Raw genomic sequence first — 17,145 nt, 5'->3', positions numbered from 1 at the left:
CCAAAGCTGTTCTGTGGTGAGATCTGTCATGGTTCCCCCTGTGTGTGGTCTGAGGGGTATTTAATTTAACGGGGTGTTTGTTCAACGGCGTGGAGAATAGCGTTCAGTTTACCCCTGTCTTGCTCGCCCACGTAAGCGCTTAAACAGGTGTGGGTTTCCTTCTGAGGCCACCGTCCGGTCTGAAGAGGGAAATCCCATAATGGTGCATATGGGTTGTCACAGTGAGGTCTCCTTGAGCTCTGCAGAAGTGATGTCACCATGGGCCAATCAGAACGGAGGGTTGTGTAATCCATTCTTTCCACAGTGCAGAGGTTACCCACCAAGACGTCTGGTGTAGAGAGCTGTCCTCGGTTGGGGGTGCTTGCCGTATGTCCAAATAGCATAGTTTTGAAATGATTCATCTTACACATGCTTTTAAACGAGTCGGAATCATAATCCGTTTAATAGGCCGAGTAAATTTGCACATGCATACCCGGTGTGATGCTCACATGTAACCCACAGGAAATCACCTGACATTATAGAGTAGAACATCCAAGCTGAGTTGGCAAGAGGGTAAAGGAACAAGGGGAGTAATAGATCTCTTGGGTACAGTGTAAAAAAAAGCAAATTTGTCAAATGGGAACACCTGCAGATAGCAGGTCTCCATCATACAGCATGCACACATATCCAGAACTGCACTGGTGAGAAATATAACAGGTGCACAATAATGCACAACTGAGAACTACTGACCAGAGTAAGTGGTTGTGAATACAGTATGAATTGGACTACTAAATGGTAACAAAGCTATTCTAACCACCCCGTCTGTGAGAGTTGAGTGTAATTAGTAGTAACAGTAGCATTATGTCCATGGGGCTGCAGACGGGCGACGAGGGACGTGCAGGTACACGGCTCCTTTATCGACAAGGGCAAAGAGAAGCCTTTCTCTTGCCTGGCTGATTTTATTTTAATTGTTTTGTATCAATTCTGGGGAAATAATAGGTTCTCCTCAGATCTACCGTCATCTCGACCATTGTCGTAAGAATCGTAACTGTGTTGTTTGATGTAAATTCTAACCTTTTCTAAACTTAAACTTGGGGTTTAACAGTGCAAAAGGTAACTTGGGAAATTGAGGAATATACTTAAAAAAAAATTTTTTTATTAGTCCTCAAAAGGTGACATCTACCAGCAGACCAGCAGGTTGTTTTTCCTCCTAGTGTGCTGCAGATGTTGATGATAATGAGAGAGTGCTACTGCAATCATCATTACCTTAGGCTGTCACTGCAATCAACTCTCAGGTTGATTAAGGGTGCAAACAGTGCTTAAAGCATATATATATATATATATATATATATATATATATATATATATATAATCACATACTGAATTCGCTTAGCACAGTGAAACTAGTCTAATGTGCAAACCTCACCAATCTGGTGGTCCACAAGCACAGCCAAAGGGCTAACTACATAACAGGCAAGGTCTCATCTATCTACAGCAGGTGGCATTAGAGTGCTATTGCACTTGGTCATTTGACTGAGAACCATGTTAATCAATTCAAGATCTATCATGGCATCAGATGGCAGTAGTAGTGCAAAGGCAGCTCATTCAACCTCATTCAACAAAAACTCACAAACATCTTGTCCAGACAGCAATGCCTCTGCAGACATTTCCAGACCTACTCAACAGCCGCCTTTACTGCACAAAGATGCATTCGGGGATATTCCCCAAGTAAACAAAATGATACTACACGTTGTTATCTTTAACGCCTTTACAGACAGCCTCAACTTGGTCAAAAATAGCATTGGACAATCACAACCTTATACTCCCACGGTGCCTAGAGCCAACCTATGCCTATGCTCCTGTGGGGTGTAGCCTATGCGGGATGCGCCCCCTTACATCGCCCCTCTCCCAGTGCCAGAGCTTGTGGCTCTAATCCTCCGTGGCGTACCTGGCAGATCTCTCCGGCGACACCGGCTCACAGCGCTGCCGGCCTCATTGCAGCCCAGCCCGGCCCCACGCACCAGCGTCCCCTGTAATCCCTCCCAGCCCAAAGGCCCAGCAGCCCAGAGGGAAATAGGGCACGGGAGGTGAGGCAGAATAAGTCACTTGAACACAGCCAACAGCATCGCCCTCATCTCCAACCAATGCTTCCATGAAATTACTTTGAAACCCCTTTCAGTGCAGGTCTGTGTGCACTTGGCTGCAGAAAGACATGTGTTGTGCATGTGTAATTGTGTGTGTGTGTGTGTGCACACCTGTGTGCCCGTGTTACTCATATTCCTGCAGAACGCTGCACATAATTTAGTGCAGAGCACATATTATAAACTCTCTCTCTCTCTCTCTCTGCTTGACTTCCAGCGTATCGCACACAGGGCAATTCTTTGACCAGATGTGCTTTTTCTCTGCTGGAGGGAAGTCAAGAGAGGAAAGCACACAGGGCTCCTGCGGTTTTGTGGGTTTTCTATGTAGCAAACCCTCCACCTCCTCCGTATTCATTATCATCAGCTCTTGAAAGTCAGGGGGTCATGAGGAGGGGGTCGGGGATGAGGGGTCTGAATGGAGAGCCTGGGGACTGTCACCGCTAGGAGGGATTAAATTGCTGCCATGTGGGAAGAGGTGGAGGCATCGCAGAGTCTCACACCGCCAGACACACTCATTGGTGTAAACTCTGAGGAATAAACTTCGAGAGGCAAATATTCTCACACAGGAGGCCGGGTAGCTTTAAGGCAAACAGGCAACTCGCCAAACTCTGACAACGATTGTGCTGTTATTATGAGCATGTTCTAGTTGAATAATGCCAATTACATGTTAACTACTGCCAGTGCAAAGTGATTGTCTTCCCCAGCATGGGCCTGTGCTGACGTTCATGAGCGGCAAGTCGAGGGCCGCAATCCAGCCGGCAAACTGCCCTCCGCTTCGACCTCTTCAGTCCAGAGCAAGCTTTCTTTTTTAATTGCCCCGTAGATCAGAAATGTAGAGCACAAATCATTATTTCTACTGCACTTTGGGTTTTTGTCTGCAGGCTTCGCAGCCACCAAGATAAAAGCTGTTATTTATCTTGGCGTCTTTTCATGCAATTGTTTTTGGTCAATCACCATGACGTCTCATCTCTTCCGTCGCTGCCCTTAAAATTCCAGATTCCTCCGCTTTTTAAAGAATGCAATGACTCCGTTTAATGAAGCTGAGCTGCTCCACTAATTAGTCACTCCAGTAATGGAGGGAATTCCTGTTAGACAAAGCAGCCAAATACCTGATGGCTACCAATCATGTTCTCCTTCATGGGAAAAAAAAGGTTGGAATTTTTTTAATGCCTACTGTCATGGCGACGCCAATTAAGAGGGCCGTTGGAGGGGAGATTGCTCTACAGCTGATTGCTTTTAGATGAATTACAGGGCAAACTGTCAGTAGCTACAATCAGTGCTTTCCTGACCAGGCTTAACTTTCTTATCCACATGAATCCTCAACTGAGTCTAGATGTGCCCTCTCACCCGTCAGTTTGCACATATGGCTTCTTAATGCCAGTCAAAAATGAGACCTTCACACAACTTATTTGCAGGTCCCAAAATACCATGAGTGCCACCGTTCAATCACATGCATATCAACCAGTCTTGCAGGGCCAGATGTGACTAAGCCACTTGGTGACAAGAGTGCACATTAATGCGTGGGCTGGCGAAACACCGTGTTAGCATATCAAATCACATTGTCTTAAACATTAGATGCATCTCAACCTAATGATGAATGAGGACATAGTTGAGGACATCCCATTCGCTCTGGTCATCCACTTTAGTACTGTTAATTACAGATGGTTACTTTTAGGGATAAGGTTAAATAATAGCAATGTTTAGGTATTAGGTTAGACGGTTAAAGGTACAATATGCAGTATGTATTTAAAAAAAACACGTTGATGGAAGCTTATAAACATGCTGATCAAAGTAGTTTTACCCCCCAAAAATAACCATATTACCGGAAAATCTGTTGTGCTGTGGTCTGAATGCAAACAGTGGGTGCCACGTGGGAATGGACGCCCTAGCCGCCTATTAAATTTCTCAGTTTGAATGGATCCTAATTGAACTGGCAGCTAAGACGTACATTCCCACATGGGACCCACTGTTGTGTTTGAATTAAGACCACAACACAACAGAATTTGTAGGACCGTCAGTTTTGTTTTTAACACAAAAATAAACGAGTAATGATTTTTTTTACCGTAAAAGCAATACTTTGATTAGCATATGATTCTCATCTATGTGCTATTTTTATTCGTTTGTCTAAGTAGATAAATGTTTAGTGTATTCCGGCTTTTTGACAGATGGTTAGCCTGTTGGGCTAACCTGTTGGGTGGCGCAGTGGTTAGCGCGGTCGCCTCACAGCAAGAAGGTCCTGGGTTCGAGCCCCGGGGTAGTCCAACCTTGGGGTCATCCTGGGTCATGCTGTGTGGAGTTTGCATGTTCTCCCAGTGTCTGCGTGGGTTTCCTCCCACAGTCCAAAGACATGTAGGTCAGGTGAATTGGCCGTACTAAACTGTGTGTGTGTGTGTGTGTGTGTGTGTGTGTGTGTGTGTGTGTGTGTGTGTGTGTGTGTGTGTGAGAGAGAGAGATGGCCTGGCGGCCTGTCCAGGGTGTCTCCCCGCCTGCCGCCCAATGACTGCTGGGATAGGCTCCAGCATCCCCTCGACCCTGAGAGCAGGATAAGCGGTTCAGATAATGGATGGAAGCTTAAGGCAAACTGCCAAGCTATGTAGCAGCAAATGCTAAAGTATCGATGAAATAATAGTGTGACAATAGGATGTGTATGCCATCTGCTACCATGTGCTTACCACGATACAGCAAACCATGCGACCTTCGTGTATTTTGTAATCTGCCAAATTAAAGCAGCAGACTGTGCGAAAGATGGATTCCCTCCATGTCTGCCGTTCAGCGTGGGGGGGGGGGCTGTGACATTGAGGACCTCTACCGCTCAGGCGGGTTCATAGAATCAGAATCAGAACCAGAACGCTACGCCGAGGCCCTCTCAATACAAACGTCAATGGAAAAATAAATGTGTAACGCAACCCCTTAACTTTGGGTTAAAAAAATCTGTGTGGCTGTGCTCAACTACGTCCTCATTCACTGATCAATTAATTGGGACGCATGTCATGCTGCATGCACGTGACAGAACACACGTGGTGTTTTGGGGTTTCAGGACAGGTGTGTGTAGACTGTGACACTGGGCTCAATTCATTTCAGAGCAGATTAAAAAAAAAAAGAAAACTGCTGCAGAAAGCACAGCCAACAATGAAGACAGACAACTGAAAGGATAAAGTGTCTTGGCACAGCAGCGATGGAGGCTATGTGACTATCCACCTTGCCACGTCCCGGGGAGCAGCAGCGCGTCTCTCCACCGTCACCAGCTCTCATTTAACGGCGCATTCCCCTTTCCCGTCAATTAGGAAAGCTGACGAGGCACACGGACTCTATTGAAGTTGGGGACGCCTTTTGATCATGGCATCAAAAGGACACCGAGCCACTCGTATAACGGAACCACTGTCTGTGCGTATGTGTGGGTGACGCACGGGCCTCCCCCCCTTCCTCCCCACCCCCCGACCCCCCCCCTCCCCAGCTCGGTTTGGGATTTGCTGGTCGGTGACATGCCTCCCTCCGCCTGGCTCCTTATAGCGCCGTGGAGGCAGGGGAGTTGGTGGCCGGGTGGTACGGACATCGCCGACGGAGACCGCAAACACGGAGCATTTCCTTTAAACGCGGTCTTATGACTCCCAGGCTCCCTCCGTAAGCAAGCCCCGCAAACAGACGCGCAGGGAACACAAGACAGTTTATACGGGACCAGATGAGGACGGTCACACCCTTCGCAGGAGGCTTAACGGGAAACTTCTGACTCGCCGGTGCGGTCAACTTGGGGGTGCAAGCGATTTGGCGGGAATTAAACGGATATTACCTTTTTAAACCTGCAGGCCAGGTAAACTTCCTCCATGTGCGTCTGTGCGCCTGTGGGGAGATGAGACGTTTTGCCTCATCGTCTTAGTTGCGCATGTCTGGTTAGAAACGCAGATGTATGTGTCGGAAAACCGTCTAATTATGAGACCGGTATCGTTGACTTTTGTGCTGCGTTCAAGACAACCAAGAACGCGGATGGTTATAGCCTACTAGACATTTTTGACTCCCAACGTCAAGCGTTCACATCGTTTATTTGGGGGGGGGGGGACTAACATGGATGCCATCAGACGTCTCGCTGTTTTAAATGCAGCAACTTTTGTAGAAGTTTTAACTTTGGAACTTTTATTGAAACTTGAATTTCACATTTTCAACGATGAATGCGAAACATAAATTATACTAACACGTCACATCATTACGCACTCAAATATGCATTAAAATATAAAGTTTTTCCTTTCTTACCACGAATTATAAACGCCGCCGATTCATTGTTCCAGTTGTTTTTTTCCTCGTGTGACGTCACATGTGCTCAGGTCAGCTGCGTTTAAGACGGTCTGGAACTAGTGAAACCCTTTTTAAAATTTTAAAGAACTCTTACGTGAGATATGAGGATTGTGCACAGAAAAAGATTTGATATCAACATGCCGCTGTACTGTATTCGTATCAAACGCAGATACTCCTACATTATTCGAGTTGAATTCTGATGGAGTTCATAAGCCACTTGATGTTATTGTCGTTGCCCTGGATTTCTTGACACACTCAGCTCATTCATTCAGGATCATTCAGACACAGAAATGTAGTATTTGGCATCAGAATTCTCAAATGCCACATCTGTATATTTGAAGGTTGGCATTTATTGAGTGAGATGCACACAGGCCTACGAATTAGATGTGATGTGATAACTTTTATTTATTTGTTTGTTTGTTCACAGAGATTTGTCTTTGGAGCTCCCTTTCCTACACCGCTGGGAACTTTGACCTGCAACACTGGGGATATGTGTCGCCTTTCAGTGGCTTCAGTCTTCGTTTACATCTGGTTGGTGGAGAGAAGCCACTGCAACAGCAGCTTCCAAGACAACATGGGTGAGCTGCACACCAGGTTTGCTGTCAGCCTCTACCAAACCCTCACGGAGACAGAGAACAACTCCAACCTGATTGTGTCGCCCATGAGTGTCTCTCTGTCCTTGGGGCTGCTGCAGCTCGGCGCCAGGGGGAACACACTAGCTCAGCTGGAGGAAGCACTTGGCTACAATGTCAACGGTAGGATTCACTCCAAAGTCCAACATTTACAACTTTGGGCCTAGAAGTCAAAGGGTAAAGCTTGCAATCATAGAGTGCCACTGCCTTAGTGACTGGTCACAATTTTTTTCAGCTGGTTAGCTCAGTAGGTAAGAACACTCGGCTTTCCTGCTGGAGATCAGGGGTTCCAACCCTCGTTGGGATGAGTCTCCAGTAAGAGTCCATGGCTTAGACTCCAAATGCTATACAAGCCAACTACCTCTCAGATGTACATTGCTTTGGATAAAAGTGTCTGCTAAATGAAATTGTGAATTTTGTTTGACTGAACTTAAAATAACACATCTATGAGTCATTGAAGGGTTAGGTTGACCCTCTGCTGTGGAAGCAGTGGTTTACTCATAGCAATTGTTTGTGGCCTGGCTGCAATCTGAGGAGGTCCAGGAATTTCTTCAGTGCTGTGCTGTTGGTACCAGGTGGTGTGGAGTTGTGCTACTACTGGCCATTCGGTCCCGGGGCAGAGCACAGCGGTGTCTGGAGCCACAATGCTTGCCTTCGCACCAACTCTAATCTCATTACCCACTCCCAGGGCCAGACCCAGGGACTCTGGGGTTGAGAGGTCACTGTGTTGCCTTATAAACACAAAAATGAACAGCAGTATGGTGGCATGGAGCTGTGTGATTCAGTGTTGATGCTGATCTCAACCTGTGGACAAGTCTTCAGACATATGTGTCACTCAGGGGATGGAATGTCATGTTGGTTTTAACCCCAGCATGTGAATATGTCTGTGGCTTTAATTCTGCATCCCTTGATGCTCGTTGAATGTTTTACCAGTAAGGATTATGTTACGTTTAGCCTCTGAAAGTTACAAGTCTTGCTCTTGCAAGCTATAAAAACTTCCATCCCTGGTTTCAGTACTCAGCTGGACCTCTGACAGCCGGTCTGTTGTGTCATTAGTCATAGGGTACCACGTTCTCTTTGCTATGGCTGGAGGGCAAAGCACAGTGCAGGAAAGAAGGCACCTCCAGTAGACATCACTATTGTTTCTAAATAAATCACTTGTGTAGCAATGTGGCACTCGTATTTCTATGAATAAGTGTGTGATATTCCATTGGGATATGCTTCCAAACGTTTGTCAGATGATATTGTCCCCATGGCGTACAGGACTCTACAGGCTGAAAGGTTTTATTTATGCATAGTCCTACATTAACATGGTACGCATTGACTGCACTCAATTTGTCAAGATAGATAACGAAGGGTTAACTGTAAGACTGACACAGGGTGGAAGCTGTCAAGTTCAGGCCCAGCCTCTGTTGAGGTAATCAATCAGCATCAGAATCAACTTTATTGGCCGAGTGTGTCGATGCACACACGGAATTTGACTCTAGTACAGATATGTCTAAATTTCAATAAAGACATTTTTAATTACACGGAGAGCCTTGGTCAGAGAGATTTGTTCTCTTTTTCTCATCTGAAACTACTAACCTTGGACCAAAGAGCACCCAACAAATATATTACTTAACTACAGAGAGGACTGAGAACGCCACTGACTCCAAACATCATTCGTTGGTCATATTGGTTTTATGGCGCCTTTTCCTGGCACGTATTTTTCTAATAGTAATATTAGGATTGACCCCAGCAGGTGTTTTAAACTGTTTGTAGTTTTAGCTCAGCATTAAAACTAGAGCTTGGATTGTGTTGCAGTGTAATTGATGGATATTTTCTAGTGGGTAAATGCTCTAGAACGAGCGCATAGTTTGTAGCCTCGATGCCAGCTCAGTCAATAGCCAATATGGTGTCTTGGTTATTTCATCACGCTTAGGGGATAAGATATTTCTTGAATTAGTATGCCACCCATATCATGACAAACAAACATTCAGTTTAACCTTGGAGTTTCAAAAAACAAACAAATAGTTGTTACAGACACCCTTCTGATCTGTGTGTGTTTGTGTGTGTGTCCTTTGCTTGTCTCACAGATGTGCAGGTACAGCAATTTCTGCTGCATTTGCAGAGCGATGCGGGGAACACCAGTCAAGGGGCATGGCTACAGCAGGCCTGTGCTTTGTTCATCCAGAGCGGTGTCCAACTGCTAACGGAGTTTACTCAACACGCAGCAGCCTGGGCCAACACCAGTTTGGTCCGTGCCAACTTCAGCCAACCCAACCACACTCGCAGCCAGCTGGAGCGATGGGGGCACTACCATAGCAATGGTAAGCCCTTCAGCCACAGCGACAAAAAAAACAAAACAAAACAAAACAAAAAAAAAACAACCTTGTTTGCCTGACCACAATTCTTAGTGGTTTAGACACTATTATATTTTTTTGTGATGGCGAGGATTGTATGTTTTCCATGTTTGTCTCTGCATATCTATAAGCTCTAAATAGCAAATTATGACTTATAGTTAGTGCCAGCATCACACTTAATGCCATGTGCAAATGTTTTTTTGCTCCAAGTCATTTTTCAAACACATATTGAATTGTCTGGCTGGACCACATACAACAAGGAAACCGCTGACTTTTCAGGAATGAGCTGCACAATGTGTACCCTTTATGTTAAACGGTGACCTTCCTTCTTTAACTCCCAGATGAAACATGGCCTCTCCTGGCAGGAAGCAGCAGTGGGGATGTTTCGGGCTCAGGCGAGCCCCAGAGCGAGGCCTTGTGGTGGGGTCAGCAGATTCAGATGGCCCTGGTCAATACCGTGGCCTTCCGGGGAGTCTGGCAGAAACAGTTTCTTTTTACCAACACCCAGAACTTGCCATTCACTCTGTCAGATGGAAGCGCCATCAAGGTGCCCATGATGTACCAGGCTACAGAGGTCAATTTTGGTAAGAGACCTCAGTCGATCACTCAGTCTGACAGTGATGTCACTGGCAGGCAAGCCGTGAATCACTGTCTTTATATGGCATTCACTACAGCAGCTGTATGTTGCATTATCTGCATTTTCACATACATTGTAGCCCATTTCACCGGAGCTCATCAAAGGTAGCGGTAATCCAGACCACTACCTTTGATGGGAGCTTTGATGTTACCCTCTTCAGACTGAAGAGATCACTTAGATGAGTGACGAAATGTTTCCATCAATAAACGTTGTGTTCAGATAAACTTTTTCAACGTTCTTTGATTTTCTTACCTGGATTATTGAGCATGCATAAAGGCAGGTAATCCAGGAAGTAAGGGTTGTAGTTTTCACATTGATGGATTGTACAGTGTTGATGTTCCTTGGATTAGCACATTACCACTCGCAAATGTGCATTTAATTACAAAGGAACAGACAACACAGTACAACTGCCAACATGCTGACATAGAGGCCATTATCACATGCATGTACTTACAAGTGTATGGTCTTCAAGTAATTAATTGAAACAGACCTGAGACAATTAACTAAAGTGAAAGTACTTTGGTTCAAGCAGACGTGTTTGAATGAACGTGCTACACCTCCTGAATTAATCTGTGCGTCTGGCATTGGCAGGTCAGTTCCGGACAGCATCAGAGCAACGCTACACGGTTCTGGAGCTGCCTTACGTAGAGCGCTCCCTCAGCCTGCTGCTGGCTCTGCCCAGCGACAGGAAGACCCCGCTGTCCTGCCTGGAGTCCCAGCTCACCCCTCGTCAAGTAGCCTCCTGGGACACCGGACTACGGCGAACCAAGATGGACATTTTTCTACCCAGGTGAGGCCAACACATTAGGCTGCCTATGTTGTGTGACACGAGGGTTTACTATGCGTAGTATGTTTATAAAGTCACATCTGTGGGCGTCCGGGTAGTGTAGCGGTCTGTTCCGTTGCCTCCGACTTAGTCGGGTGTCCCTACAGACACACTTGGCCATGTCTGCAGTGGGGGGACCGGATGTGGGTATATGTCCTGGTTGCTGCACTGGCGCCTCCTCCGGTCAGTCGGGGCACCTGTTTGGGGGGGGGGGGCGTGATCCTCCCACACCCTGCTTCCCCCTGGCGAAGCTCCTCACTGTCAGGTGAAAAGCGGCTGGCGACGCCACATGTATCGGAGGAGGCATGTGGTAGTCTGCAGCCCTCCCAGGATTGGCAGTGGGGTTGGAGCAGCGACCTGGACAGCTCGGAGGAGTGGGGTAATTGGCCAAGTACAATTGGAGAGAAAATTGGGGGGAAACAAAAAAAAAACAAAAACGGTCACATCTGTCATTACCAAGGTATAACACAGAGCACAGACTGACAATAGTGACATTGCTAAAAACAGTGATATTGTTTGGTGATTCAACCTGGCAATTTTTGTTCTATTATTTTTCTTCTCAGCAAGGAGGTGACCGACTGACTTTTCCTTCTGTGTGATTTTCAGGTTCAGAATGCAGAACAAGTTTAACCTGAGATCGGTGCTACCCACCATGGGCGTCAGTGATGCCTTCAATCCAACAGCAGCTGACTTCACCGGCATATCAGGTAAAACACATCAGCTTCATTTACAGCATGTTTTGTATTACAGGCTGTCCCACGGTGTAATGCATCTTAGAATATTCAAGAGTCAGCATCGGCTTTGTGTTGATGCAGTTGCCCACTGGGTGTGTCGGAAAAAGCAGTGGTTCGGCCTGGATTCGCCTTGTCACGAAAGTGGCGAGGCGTCTCCTTTGAGACTGCCGGCCGGAGAGATGCAGTTGGCGAACGCATACCGTATTAGGGTGGGTGTTTGAACTAAAATAGGGCTCGATTGGCCACTAAATTGGGAGAAAAAGGGAAAAATCTGAAATCCATTTAAAAAAAAAGAAAAAAGAATATTCAAGAATCAAACAGAATACATTTAAATCTCCAGGAGATCCTTTTCATCTGGCACTTCTTCGAAGACAGGCCACCACAAACGGCATACGACTGTCAAACTGAGACAATGAGCGACGAGTTTTCAGCTGATGTTCAGATGTTTCTCTTCCTGCAGTGGAGGAAGGTCTGTACGTGTCCGATGCCTTCCACGAAGCAAGGATAGAAGTCACAGAAGATGGGACGAAAGCGGCTGCAGCTACAGGTGAGGAAATCTGAGCACAATGAATTCTGACTAACTGTATTGAATGAGGCGGCACGGTGACGCAGTGGTTAGCGCGCTTGCCTCACAACAATAAAGTCCTGGGTTCGAGCCCCGGGGTAGTTCAACCTTGGTGGGTCGTCCCGGATCGTCCTCTGTGTGGGGTTTGCATGTTCTCCCTGTGTCTGCGTGGGTTTCCTCCGGGGGCTCCGGTTTCCTCCCACAGTCCAAACACATTTAGGTCAGGTGAATTGGCCATACTAAATTGTCCCTAGGTGTGTGTGTGTGTTGGCCCTGTGATGGTGTGGCGGCCTCTCCAGGGTGTCTCCCTGCCTGCCGCCCAATGACTGCTGGGATAGGCTCCAGCATCCCCGTGACCCTGACAACAGGATAAGCAGTTCAGATAATGGATGGATGTATTGAATGATGAGGGAGAGATGGAAGCTTTCGTAACGGGAAACATCCCTACACGTAAAACACGGCACAAGTGTTTCCAATGGATTTTCCTCTGCCTTACAGCTATGGTGCTACTCAAACGATCCCGCGCTCCTGTTTTCAAGGCGGACCGGCCGTTCTTGTTTCTTCTGCGACAAATTAACACAGGTGATTTTCCTGAACTTTTCAAATGCCACAGTTTTCTGTGAGTGTCTTTGTATCATCCTAAATTCTTATTCCTGGCTATTGTGGCTTGCATTTCAGGGTCTGTCTTGTTTATTGGGCGAGTGATGAATCCGGCTGACCAGGCACACTAAGATTCAGCAAATTCTTTGCATCCCAAAAACCTTGCTCTCTCTCACACACACACACACACACACACACACACACACACACACACACACACACACCTCCTATCTCAGTACTGGTATTTATTGCAGACCAACAGGAGAGGCCTGCAGAAACTTCAGGAAGAGGGACAATATGTATTTTTGTAAATATCTGTAAATAAAATTTTAATACATCTGTTGTTTTTACACCCACGTGTTTTGGTCCTTTGTTTCTCAACCAAATTGTCTGAAAAAAAGAAACGTTTTTACACCTAAAACAGTTAAGCAAACACCGTTTGCAGATGTAGGGAAAGAAACATCCATGCATTCACATCTGTACAGAACAATGTGACACTTTATTTACATGGCCCTTCACAGTGTAAAATAGAAACTTTATCCATGGAAATACTTACAAAAAGGCCATTTCCACTGAACATTCTCTTTAAATAGTACTCTAGGGCTATTTACACATTTACAGTGTATTCAAAATACTCTTTTGGTAGCATCCTCTTCACAAACAAAGACAAGTATGGCGGATTTTGGTCCCTGACCGGGGAGGGGGAAACGGAAGAGGGCTGCCCCCTGAATCCCAAACCAACCCCCGCTCCCACACTCTGCACTCCACATTTGTGTAGATTTGAGAAAATGAAACAGACTCAAATTTTTTGTAAAAAGGTAGGCTTGCTTTTTTTCCCTTTTTTTTTAAAACTTATATTGGTGTTCTCATTTTTACACAAGTGCATTCATGGAAACAAGACAAGTTGGTTTGAGACTGAAGGTGGGAAAACAAAGTTAAGGGTGGGTTTGATATTTGGCAACTGCTGACACAAAGGACTCGCTGGCATCCAAGACCTCGGTTAATCGGGGCTCTAGCGGACAAGGTTGCATATCAACAGTTTCTGGATTTTAAATAACGGTTCGAGTGGTGGGGTAAAACGAGCACTAATGTTATTGCTCACCACAATGCATTAGTGACAGTTCCTGAGGTATCGCCCCTATACTTTACCATTTGTTAAAACCACACATGTCATTTTAAAAGGTCCTCCCATCTGACCTCACACGAGCCTTGACTCCAGACGTGTATTGCTAAAGAAGAGTCACACCTGACCGCTGAACAATTAAATCATCTCATCACACTATATCTGGATGCAAACACAATAAAGGAAAAATTGTTCAGAGGGCACAAACATTATGTACCGTGCAGTTTTTCCAGACTAAAATTGCTAAATATGTGCTGATGAGCAATTATCAGTGAGGCAGGTACCCCCCGCTTTCACAAATGTTATGTGTTGTGCCATGTTCCATCTTTTGTTGACACAGCTTTGGAGTGCTTTTCAACTGGAGTGGTTAAAGAGATGATTCAATTTTACAGCTAAGACAAAACACAAGTCAGAAAAATAGGACATTAAGACCGAAAGTCCTTCAAAGCGCAGGTGCCAAAAAGGGATTGAAAGAGCTGAGTAAAGTATAGCAAGAGCAAATGAAAAAGCGAGAGGCTAAGAAGTAAAATGAGGGACATCGTAAAACGTTGTGGGACCCTTCTTTGTCCCAGAGTCGGTTGAAAACCACATACAATTGTAACCCATCAACTCAAGGGTCAGCCTTTGCAGCTTGTACTTGAGAACCTAACCAAAAGCCACCTGTGGGTTTGTAAAGGCTGTGGAACTTTTATGTTCCAGATTGAGTGCCCTGTGTTACTCGAGATTTCAGATCAAAATACTGATCAACATTTAAATTAATAACTTAAACATGGAAAAACAAAATATAATAAGTGAAGGGAGTGACTGAAGGTATACGCTGGGGAATAGCTTTATGGAATGGAATGCAACCAGACACAAATGTGTGGGGCTAACACCTGTAACGGCTTCTGTCCATCCTCGCCTGAGGCAAAAATGGTCCTTTACTGCTCCTAAAGGATATCTGAGGTATAAACCAGCTTCATCCTGGGTGAAAACCGCATTTAGTTATAGCATAAACCAATTCTGTCTCTTTCTTATACTGACACAATGAAGACGCCGAGGGTCCACTTGTGGATGCAATGGTTTGAATTTTAGCTGGGTGCCACCTGTGTCGTCTCTGTGAGGCCTGGTAGAACTGAACTGGGAGGGGAAGGTGGTTGAGGGGTGTAAAATGGAGGGTTGTAAGGTACGTTAGAGTGCGTTTTGTTTGGGATCGAGCTCGTCTCTGAACATGTCCAGGTGGTTCACGTTATTAGATCTGCTGTGGATCTCTTCTAGAAAGTTCTCCAGCTGCTCAATGAGAACACGCTTCTTGAACCTGCATGAAAAGTACACAAAACATTAGTCAATGGAAAATATTGTTATATGGAACACCATACATGTTATCATGTGCAAACACACCATGTTTGTGAATCCAATTTAGGTTCATCATTTGGATATCACACTTGATACCAATCCAGCATAATATCAAGTCAAAACTAGCTTTCAAATACTCCCTCAAACATTTCAGGCTCAATTTTGTGAGAATTTTTTGACAAGATTCCTTTTTTTTTGGGGGGGGGGGGGTTTCTCCCCAATTGTATCTTGCCAATTACCCCACACTTCTGAGCCGTCCCGGTCGCTGCTCCACCCCTTCTGTCGATCCGGGGAGAGCTGCAGACTACCACACGCCTCCTCCGATACATGTGGAGTCTCCAGCTGCTTCTTTTCACCTGACAGTTGGGAGTTTTGCCAGGGGGACGTAGCGCATGGGAGGATCACGCTATTCCCCCCAGTTCCCCCTCCCCCCTGAACAGGTGCCCCGACCAACCAGAGGCGGCGCTAGTGCAGTGACCAGGACACATACCCACATCCGGCTTCCCACCCGCAGACATTGCCAATTGTATTTGTAGGGACGCCCGACCAAGCCGGAGGGAACACGGGGATTTGATCCAGTGAGCCCCGTGTTGGTAGGCAACGGAATAGACCCCTATGCTATCTGGACACCCCTTGGCAAGAGATTCTTATTAATTTAGACAACAAAATTATTTATCACGATATGACAACATCCATATTTCATCACAGTACAATAACATTGAAAGACTATAAATGATAATACTGAATTACTGCCAAACCATAAAAAAACATATGTTCAGTACATTTAACCGCTTCTTAGTTAAACCAGTAAAACATTTTAAATCAATGTTGATCCCATTGAGATTATATATACTATTTGTAAAAAAGCCTTTCCAGCAGGAGGGCAATGTTTAAGGAATACAATAGCTTTGTTTCTTAAGCACTTCTCTTAAAGTGAAAATTGGCTGTTATTACATTCGGTTGCCCATTACAACACAAAGATATGTCTTTTTTGCTATAGCAGTTCCAAAAATGGCGTTTTAGGCAAAATACCACAAGAATTCAGGATCGACCAGGGAAACACAAGCCAAGTTATTTATTAAAGCTCAACTAGAGATGCTGTGTTTCACAGCCTATTTGAGACGGCAGCGTGATGATAATATTACTATGCTGGAGGAGGGTTGAGCTCAGTACCTGGCTGCCTCTTTGATGATGTTCTGAAGAAAAATGAGCCGGGTGTCCAGAGTGCCTTGGATCTGCTTCAGGAAATGGAAGATCTTCTCATAGTCTGCACAAACAACAGCAAGAGAATGATTTAAAAACTGGGCCAATAGACAACTGTTCCCTCGTAACTCGAAATCCAGTTTTATGCTGAGCACAAAAACAGGCGCAAATGAAAGGCATGAATAATCACTGGATACAAACATTAAAAAAAAAAAGCTTTGTCCTTGGTTTACAGAAAAAAGCTAAATGATGGTTGAGTTGAGACAATCAAGACAATACTACAGGGTGTCTGGACTCCTTTAAACGTACGTCTACCAGGTTTCCTGATCTCCTTGGTGATGAGCGCCCTCAGGTGGTTGTTGAACTCCAGACAATCATTGTATATCTGCTTCTTCAGCGTCGAAGGGGAAGGGTACCGTGGCGGTCGGTGGTCCGGTGACACCATCTGCGCCCCTCCCTCACTACCCGGCTGCAGCTCAGTGTCCCGCAGCCTGCCGTTCTCCTCCTCCCCCCCGTCCTGATACTCATGGAGATCCACAACCTGATGATTCTCCTGGTAGTCCAGGGGTCCCGAGGGGTGACCTGGCTCCAACTCAGAGGTCCTGTCCAGGCCAAAGTGGTTCTCACTCAGGTGATTGATAAACACATCTGGTTCTGGTGCTCCATCGTTACTCTCCGCATCTACGGAACAGTAAAAAAAATTTTGAAAAATAAAAAAAGTTTGCTGCAGATGTTTAAGGG

General features: G+C 45.6%; 2 protein-coding genes across 2 annotated transcripts in view; one reads left to right on the top strand and one right to left on the bottom strand.

Annotated features, from left to right (window-relative positions):
- Nucleotides 1–6,897: 6,897 nt before the first annotated feature.
- Nucleotides 6,898–12,908, top strand: serpine3 (serpin peptidase inhibitor, clade E (nexin, plasminogen activator inhibitor type 1), member 3). Its single transcript, XM_056290125.1, has 8 exons — nt 6,898–7,162; nt 9,115–9,348; nt 9,723–9,965; nt 10,610–10,808; nt 11,451–11,551; nt 12,039–12,125; nt 12,642–12,725; nt 12,822–12,908. The coding sequence occupies exons 1-8, from the start codon at nt 6,898–6,900 to the stop codon at nt 12,872–12,874; spliced, it is 1,266 nt and encodes a 421-aa protein (XP_056146100.1). The 3' UTR covers nt 12,875–12,908.
- A 193-nt stretch (nt 12,909–13,101) lies between these two features.
- ints6 (integrator complex subunit 6) overlaps nt 13,102–17,145 on the bottom strand; it is a 30,849-nt gene continuing 26,805 nt past the window's right edge. Inside the window, exons 16-18 of the mRNA XM_056289469.1 lie at nt 16,714–17,085; nt 16,375–16,468; nt 13,102–15,163 (exon numbers count right to left, since the gene is read on the bottom strand). Of these exons, the coding sequence (XP_056145444.1) occupies nt 15,037–15,163; nt 16,375–16,468; nt 16,714–17,085 (593 nt within the window). The 3' untranslated portion in view covers nt 13,102–15,036. The remainder of the gene's footprint in view (nt 15,164–16,374; nt 16,469–16,713; nt 17,086–17,145) is intronic.

The sequence above is a fragment of the Lampris incognitus genome, chromosome 11, assembly GCF_029633865.1.
Source record: "Lampris incognitus isolate fLamInc1 chromosome 11, fLamInc1.hap2, whole genome shotgun sequence".
Taxonomy (NCBI): domain Eukaryota; kingdom Metazoa; phylum Chordata; class Actinopteri; order Lampriformes; family Lampridae; genus Lampris; species Lampris incognitus.
The sequence above is the reverse complement of the archived record's forward strand: the minus strand, read 5'-3'. Positions and strand labels throughout refer to the sequence as shown.

Coding starts and splice junctions, on each gene's coding strand:
- serpine3 (XM_056290125.1), top strand. CDS start 6,898: ATGTGTCGCCTTTCAGTGGCTTCAGTCTTCGTTTACATCTGGTTGGTG. Junction 9,966..10,609: donor GGCTACAGAGGTCAATTTTG/GTAAGAGACCTC, acceptor TGGCATTGGCAG/GTCAGTTCCGGACAGCATCA. Junction 11,552..12,038: donor TGACTTCACCGGCATATCAG/GTAAAACACATC, acceptor CTCTTCCTGCAG/TGGAGGAAGGTCTGTACGTG.